At 31.4% G+C, this 8,479-nt stretch overlaps 2 protein-coding genes across 3 annotated transcripts; one reads left to right on the top strand and one right to left on the bottom strand.

The window, feature by feature from the left end:
* Positions 1–728: 728 nt before the first annotated feature.
* On the top strand, positions 729–3,269 carry LOC118449702 (dnaJ homolog subfamily C member 1). Of its 2 annotated transcripts, none has more exons than XM_035884575.2 (8): positions 729–953; positions 1,151–1,306; positions 1,423–1,524; positions 1,594–1,812; positions 1,985–2,229; positions 2,328–2,631; positions 2,751–2,972; positions 3,046–3,269. In XM_035884575.2, the coding sequence occupies exons 2-8, from the start codon at positions 1,151–1,153 to the stop codon at positions 3,106–3,108; spliced, it is 1,311 nt and encodes a 436-aa protein (XP_035740468.1). In that variant the 5' UTR covers positions 729–953; the 3' UTR covers positions 3,109–3,269. The 2 variants fall into 2 exon arrangements, with proteins under 2 accessions (XP_035740468.1, XP_035740467.1); XM_035884574.2 differs by having other exon boundaries at positions 1,069–1,306; positions 3,046–3,267.
* A 556-nt stretch (positions 3,270–3,825) lies between these two features.
* pea (ATP-dependent RNA helicase pea) lies at positions 3,826–8,051 on the bottom strand. Its single transcript, XM_035884559.2, has one exon. The coding sequence runs from the start codon at positions 7,814–7,816 to the stop codon at positions 4,226–4,228; it is 3,591 nt and encodes a 1,196-aa protein (XP_035740452.1). The 5' UTR covers positions 7,817–8,051; the 3' UTR covers positions 3,826–4,225.
* Positions 8,052–8,479: the final 428 nt, after the last annotated feature.

The raw sequence follows: 8,479 nt of genomic DNA, 5'->3' as shown, positions 1-8,479 counted from the left end.
AACACATCGTTGTATTTTATAAATTATTATATATATTATATAAATTTTAATTATTTTATTCTGATAAATTATTCTTACTTATCCAATACTTTAAGTATTCCCTATCTCTTAATCTTCGAAACGATCGATCTAATTATTTTTTTATATTGTCCATGACTCTGGCTAATTCGTGTATTACCCAAACGAACAATACGATTAACAGAAAGTTCACTTGTCCTTCTGTCATACTTTATTTTCCTTTTTTTTTTCTTTTTTCTTTTTTTTTTTTGTTTTTTATATAATTTTATTTATAATTTTATTCTTATTTACAATTTTTATAATTTCATTTATAATTTTATTCTGAAAGGGTACTTTTTTTACTTTTTTATTTTTGACGTCAAATATCCTCGTTAAATTGTCTATTATCGATTTTATGATCTTCAAATGTTTCTAATAGATTTTAATTAATTTCAAGTGGCTGGTATTATCATCATTACATATGTTGGTATATAGTAAAAATATTGAAAAACCGAAATACGCAATAATATGTAATATTATATTTGATAATTATATAATATATAATTATTTTTATAATTTATAGTTTATAAACTATAATTGCATATGTATTTTTATTAAGTATTACTCTTATCCTTCGTCGGTAAAACATTTTTTGTAGATAAACGCGTAATCTGTTTTACCGATCGATAAAAGAAAATGTCTAATAATTCAAGAAAACTAAAATCCAGAAGAACGGCGACACTTTGATACGAACCGCCTAAATGTCGTTATTGTTCATACCTCTTAGTTTGCTATCTAATTATGGCACATGGTGATTACTCTTTTAAAAGTAACAAGTATTGAAAGAAAACGTGGCACTGAATCGTTGTTCCTGAAAATATTTCCATGTATTCGATGAAACTAAGAGAACCTATTGCTGAAAGTATAATATATAACTGCCTATTTTATTTTATCAAGTACGTTATTATTTAATCATATATCTCATAACTTTCTCATCATACTGTACTTATATATATATATATATATATCTATAAACGATTTATTATAAAATATCAATCTTGTTAATTTTAGCTCTTCAAATTATAAATTATTTTAATTCTGATTGGTATATGTTGTTAACTATACCGTTGACAGTAGCTATGTGTCTATTTAGATGGTAAACATGAGAGTACTTTTAATATTTCTTGGAATCATACAATTTTTGGACTTTTTTACATTATCTGCCGCATGGGACAATGATGAATTAGAAGTTTTCGATGTTGTCGAAGAAGTTAATCAAAATTTCTACGATCTCTTGGGTGTTTCTCAGGTATAATATATCCCATTTATTCTGTCTTACTATAAGAAATGAAAAATATTTTTTGCATTGGATATGTTATATGTATATCTAAAAAAAATTCTTTATAATTATTTCTTTTGACCTAGGTGGCAAATGCCTCAGAAATTAAAAAAGCTTTTAGGCGATTATCCCTTCAGCTGCATCCGGATAAGAATGCTGCTGAAAATGCAGAAGAACAGTTTAGAAAAGTAAGTCTACTTTAGAAATATCTAAATTTTATCCAATTTTTAATATCATAAAATTTATTCAACTTTTAGTTGGTTGCCGTGTATGATGTCTTAAGGGATCCTGGAAAGCGACAAAAATATGATAACGTTCTTGTTAATGGCTTGCCAAATTGGCGATCAGCTGTATATTATTATCGACATGTAAGAAAAATGGGATTGGTAGAAATGAGTGTTATTTTATTTATGGTGATTACGGTTGGACAGTATTTAATAGCGTGGGCTGCATATTTCGAAAAGAGGTACACTTATGTGAGTATGTATATTTGAAATAGAGAATATTGTTCTACTTCAAATAAATCTGCTTTTTATTTATTTTTTTTTTTAATAAAGTTCACAAATTTTTTCTCATTAGTAATGTTCTAGATGGTAGTACAATTAATTTGTTTTTTTTTCCTGCATCTAAGAAAAATATTTATTTCAGGAACAAGTACTTGGTAGTAAGCTTCAGAAAATGCAGAAAAAAAATAGAAAAGGTAAAATGGATGTTCCAGATTTAGCTGATATTTTAGAGAAAATTCCAACTCCAAGCATTTGGAATACTCTTCCATTTCAACTTCCACGATGGACAATTGCATCTATCGTATCTATACCATCTATTATTCGTGCTATAAGTGAGACCATAGAAGAAAGAAAACGTATGAAAAAGAAAGAAGAGGAAGAGGCATTGTTAGAGTCTAATATTATATTTATCAAATGTAATGTGCTATATGCAATATTATTTTATTGATGTTTGTTACATATTTTTTTCTTTTTTTATGTCGCAGAGCTCAAGAAAATGAACAAGCAGAACCCGATACTACACCGCGTGGTCCAAGAAGACGAAAAACTGGATTTCCTCTTCAAGAGAGAAATGATAGCAATTCAAAAGTGGTACCAAAAAAGGACAACAACGATGCAGATCATATTTACGAAAAACCTACAATAACTGGTGGATTATGGACCGACGACGATGTAATAGAATTAATAAAGCTGGTTAAAAAATATCCTGGTGGTACGCCAGAGCGATGGGAAAAAATTGCAGATACAATGAATCGTACAGTCGGAGAAGTTACGCATATGGCCAAAAAGGTATATCGTATATTGTAATGATTTCGAAAGAGAGAGAGAGAGGGGGGAGAGAGAGAGAGATAAAGATAAAAATATTAGATGTTAGTAATTAATTTTTTTTTTTTTTATTTACTTTTTAGATCAAAGATGAAGGATTAAAACCTGGCGAATGTATTGAAGATAATACTGGAGCAGATCGACCAAAAAAAATAAAAACACGAAATGAAAATGTTGATAATACTAATACAGAATGGAGTCAAGAACAACAAAGAGCATTAGAATCTGCGCTTATAAAATACCCTAAAGGAACATCGATGGATAGATGGGAAAAAATTGCGGCCTGTGTTATAGGAAAAACAAAGGTTTGCCAATATTATTGAATTCATTTACTATATCTTTTAAATTTAATACCATTAATATTAATAAAATTTTTAGGAGGAATGCCAAGCACGATATCGACAACTAGTAGAACTAATTAAAAAGAAACAACAGTCGTGACTTGATCTACGGAAAAACATACTCAAGATTCTTTTATTAAATGTTTAATATTTCGTGTTACCATTGTAAAAAACAGAAAAACGTTTGTCCAAATTTATTTCTAATGTTTTTTTATCTGATCAAACATTAGATAATGAGAAATGCAATCAATTTATTAACATTCAAACGTAATTCTTTTTTATAAGATAAGAATTGTCCAATTTCATGAGTGATATAATACAAACATCTTTAACTTATCAAAATACTTGTAACACTATTACAATCATGATAAAATGATAATCTTCCATTTTGGCAAGATATCATTAAACCGTTCCATCATTTACCACGCCCATATATCAAGAATGTATTTATTTAATAAATTTAATACTTCGTTAAGAGAAAGAGACTGAAGAGATATAAAGTTAAGATATAATATTCCTATAATTTAGATTTAAATTGAAAATATAATTTTACTTAAGTCCAAAGTCTTACATTCTTAAAAATGGAATAATTATTACAGTCATATAAAATGTACATATGTACATATAAATACAATAAATTCATCATACGTTCGATCTAATTAATGAAAAGTGTTGTGATATACACAAACAATATAGTTTGCATCCCTAATTGCAGGGTATCCCTAATGATATATCAAACATTCTATTTAAATTATATTTTATGATATATTTATCATGAACGCGTCTCGAGAAAAGAAATTAAAGAGATCTGTATACTATTTAATGATTTTTTTTCAAACTTACACAATTAATAAATAACAAATTCGTATGTAATTATTACGCATTGTCTGAATCATACGTGCATCATCTGAATGTATTTGAAATATATACATTTTTTCTCTACATCATATAATTACAGTTTATATTACGTCGTGCTATGTAATAAATATACGTAAAAATGTGTTCAGAAGTATATTACAACTCTTATATATCTGAACATTCTAATAATTAATTCTTTTTTTCTTTTTTTTCTTTTTTTTCTTTTTTTATGATGTTTGAATAAGAGTACTAACACCAATGATCTCTCTACGTTGTATAAAATTATTTATTTACAGATCGTTTATTTACAAAAAGTTTATAATATCAACAGTATATACTTAGAAATTAATTTAATTAATTTAATTACGTCTTCTACGAACCCTAGATATTCGCCAGGCATTAGGTTCTTCATATTTATTATATAAAGGTTCAAGTCTTTGATTCTTTTTGAATTTACTGAGTTTCGTTGGGTCACTAAATTTGAAAAATGCTGGAGCAAACTCTACCAACCATTTTGGATCTATAGTAGTTACTTCTCTCATATACTCTTTTGTAGTTTGCACTAACTCATGATAAATTACCCATTCGGGTTGCCTATTGAATAATGCACTGCTTGGATGAATGTACACTACCTGACTATCTACTAAAGTTCTGTAACCTTCTTGAGGATCCTTCTTGGCAGCATTTCTAAAGAATCCAGAACAGACTGCTTTTTGAATTCTAACAGTATTTTTTCCCGCTGATACTACATCGAGTTTATGCCTATCCATTATACCTAACAATTGTTTTCGTACATCCTGTGCTCTCTTCAATGTTCTCATTTGAACAAAATTTTCATAACACCACGCATTACTAAATTTATTATTTCTCCAAGAATTATAAACTGCCAACAGTGTTAAATGATCACCTTCTGCCTGATTGAATTTCGCCTTTTTCTGATCCGCTAAAGCTTGTTTATCCTTTGGCCTATAAAAAACATTCTGTACAGACAGCATACTAACTATAGTTAATATTTCATCCGAGCATTGAAGGTGTACGCTCATAATTAACATTTTAGATAAATTAGGTTCTAAAGGAAATTCTGCCATGCGTCTACCAAGACGTGTCAAGAGACCTTCGTTATCTAAAGCGCTCAAACTGTGTAAGGATTCTAAGGCCATAATAAGCGATTCTACTGGTGGTGCATCCATAAAATCAAAATGTAATAAATCATTGATTCCCATTGTTTTTAATTGCAGTACCGTAGTAGCTAAATTTGTTCTCTGTATTTCTGGTACAGGTGTCGGTAACATTTCATCTCTATACGCTCTCTCTGTATAAAGCCTGTAACATTTTCCAGGGCCTGTTCTACCTGCTCTGCCTGCCCGCTGTTTTGCAGCGGCTTGACTTATAGGAGTTACTATAAGACTATCCATACCAGTTTTAGAATTATAAACTTTCTGCTTCACAAATCCTGGATCGACCACATAATAAATACCGTCTATAGTTAAACTCGTTTCAGCAATGTTCGTTGCTATAACAACCTTTCGCGAACCCGGTGGAGCCGGTTCAAAAATTCTGGTTTGCATTTCGGAAGGCAGTGCGGAATAAACTGGTAAAATGATTAATTCGGGTACATCAGGACCTAATGATTTCATACGTTCATATAAGATCTCACATGCTGTATCGATCTCTTCTTGACCAGTCAAGAACAAAAGAATATCACCAGGAGGCTCTCTTAAATGTATCTGCATAACAGTTATAAGTGCAGCATCCAAATAATCAGTCTCTGGTTCTTTAGTATACATTACTTCTACTTCAAATGTTCTTCCAGGTATAGTAAAAATCGGTGCTTCAAAGAAGTATTGAGAAAATTTTACAGCATCAAGGGTAGCACTGGTTACAATTAACTTCAAATCAGGTCTTTTACCAACCGCTTGTTTAAGAAGTCCAAATAAAACATCTGTATGAATAGTCCTCTCGTGTGCCTCGTCCAACATTATTACGGAATAGGTTTTTAAATCTAAATCCATAAGACATTCTCTAAGTAACATACCATCTGTCATGTACTTTATGCTCGTCTCTGGGCCAGTACAATCTTCAAATCTGATAGTATAACCTACTTCTTGGCCCAAACGACATCCAAACTCTTCGGCTACTCTTTTAGCAACGGACATGGCAGATATTCTTCTCGGTTGAGTACATCCAATTTTACCGCGAGCAGTAAATCCTGTTTCTGCTAAATATTGAGTGATTTGAGTTGTTTTCCCTGAACCAGTTTCACCAATGACAATTAAAATTTGATTATCCATCACAGCCTTTACCAGATCATCTCTAAGTTTGTATATCGGTAAAGTTTGACGTTGTTCGAGCAATGTCAAATTAGTTTTCTTACCAAATGATGATTTCTTCCCACCTATTACATGCTTTTTCCATTCTGGCAGATCTTGCGTTTGCATACCTATTCCACGCATATTAGCAACAAGCGTTCTGCTTTCAGCATCTGGTAGTGGATCAATCCAATTTTTGTTAATACCAGTAGGAACAGAATCCATTTCCTGTTCTCTCTGTAACATCTTTTGTTCCCTTCTTTCTTTCGCCAATGCGCTCTGCATCATTGCAGCTTGGGCCAAAGAGCCATCAGGATTTTTTACTATACGCACAGGACTCAAATCTCCCAGTGCTCTACCATGGCCATGTAAAAATGGAGGTTCCTCTTCCACCAACTCAATTTCTACATCTTCTTCTTCGTCATCTTCCCTAGGTAGAACTCCTGTTTCTGTATCGAATTCAGGTAATTCGCTTCTATCTATACACGATGCGGCAAGCATCTGCTTTATTTCCCATTTCTCCGGGGAGGATAATCTCTGTACACGCTTTCTAGAATATGTTTCATCTTCATCCCATGTACCTTGAATTTCTAATAATGACGTTGGACGATCTGGATTCCTCAAATATTTTTCATCTTCCTCAATCTTATTAACTGCCACTACGGGATTTAAATCTCTACCTGTTTCTTGATCAACATCTTTCATACTTAAGGAAACTTTTTGCCCTCCTACATTCAATACCTTAACAAGAACTTTTTGTCCTCTGGTTACTACGTCACTAGCACTAGCTACTCTCCCTTCTCTTCTTAATTGCGAAATATGTACTAAACCCTCCCATCTTCTTCTTAAACCTTCTAATTGAACGAAACAACCAAATGGTACTATATTAGCTACTTTTCCTGTATATATTTGACCAACTTCTGGCTCAACCGAAAGTTCCTCCAAGGATCTTGATCTAGACCTGTCACGATTCCTTGAATTTTTTGAATCCTTATAACCGTGTGACCTTGATGTTCTACTGGATGACCTGGATCTTCTTCTACGTCTCCTACTGTGTTCTCTATCCTTTGATCTAGAACGATTCCTAGATCTAGATCTACGTTTCTTATCTTTTCGATCATTCGATCTAGACCTATGTCTTCTTCTTTCTCTATTCTTTTCTGAATCTTTATCTCTGTTACTATGTTTATTACGCTTATGATCATCCTTTTTTCCATTTTCATTGTTTTTCAAATTAGACGGCGCTAATGCCTCTAAAGATGCTAAAACGTCGTTAACTATATCTTTATCTGTTTTTTCACTATCTTGCGTAGATTGCAAGACATCATTCGGTAATGCTAACGCAGGAAACTTTTGTGCTAATTCGTCTTGTTTGGACTGATTAGTTGTCACAGATTTATTAGAAGGTGCAGACGGTTTCATATGTTGTATTATTCTAAGCAAATTCGCTATAAATGAGTCCGAAAATTCGGCACCATTTTCGATCAAAACTTTTTTAAACGTTTCGAAAGTATTATTTTCTTCCGATAAATGAATTATAAATTCGGCCAAATCTTTATCGTTTAATCCTAAATGATTTTCTAATTCTGTACAAATTTTTGACACCAAGGATAGATGTTCCAACTTCGTAACCTCGTCCATGTTGCTTTTTCTTTGTCAGAAAAATCGTAACACTAATAACAATATCGTAATTGTACTCGTAAATCGTACGAGTAAAAATACAAAGATTATTTTACAATATAACGTTTTGACCGTATATGAAAGATAAAAGTACGCAAACGATGATTTTATACGAAAAACAAGATTATTTCGTGTCTTCCTCACTCTCGCGATCAACGCACGAAATACGTTTGGACGCCATATTGTGACGTCATCGTAAACAGCTTAGTCCACCAATGAACAAGTCAGCACGACAGATGATTGGTCCGCTCAATGTACCAATAAGAATCTTCCAATAACAATAGCGCCACCGTTCCTTCTTACAATTTTTCTTCTTAACTTACGACTCTTTTAATTATCATTTTTTTGTTACTCGTTTTGTTAAGAATTTAACCAATATAAGTAGAAAGAGATACATAACAACGTCTTATTTTTTAAATTTAAAATATAACCTAGATCGAAATATGCGGATGGAAAGGAATACCACGACCATCGTATTAACGTAACGATAGTGATGATAATAATTGTAAAAAATACTATTAACTAATTGTTCTATCTAATACAACAGTTATTTTTAATTATTATTATCCATTGAAAAAAATATTTTATTAGTCTATTAAAATTAACGTCGAATAAAAATGTCAT

This window comes from Vespa mandarinia, chromosome 15 (genome assembly GCF_050613455.1).
Source record: "Vespa mandarinia isolate Hongniang chromosome 15, ASM5061345v1, whole genome shotgun sequence".
In the NCBI taxonomy this organism is placed as follows: Eukaryota; Metazoa; Arthropoda; class Insecta; order Hymenoptera; family Vespidae; genus Vespa; species Vespa mandarinia.
The sequence above is the reverse complement of the archived record's forward strand: the minus strand, read 5'-3'. Positions and strand labels throughout refer to the sequence as shown.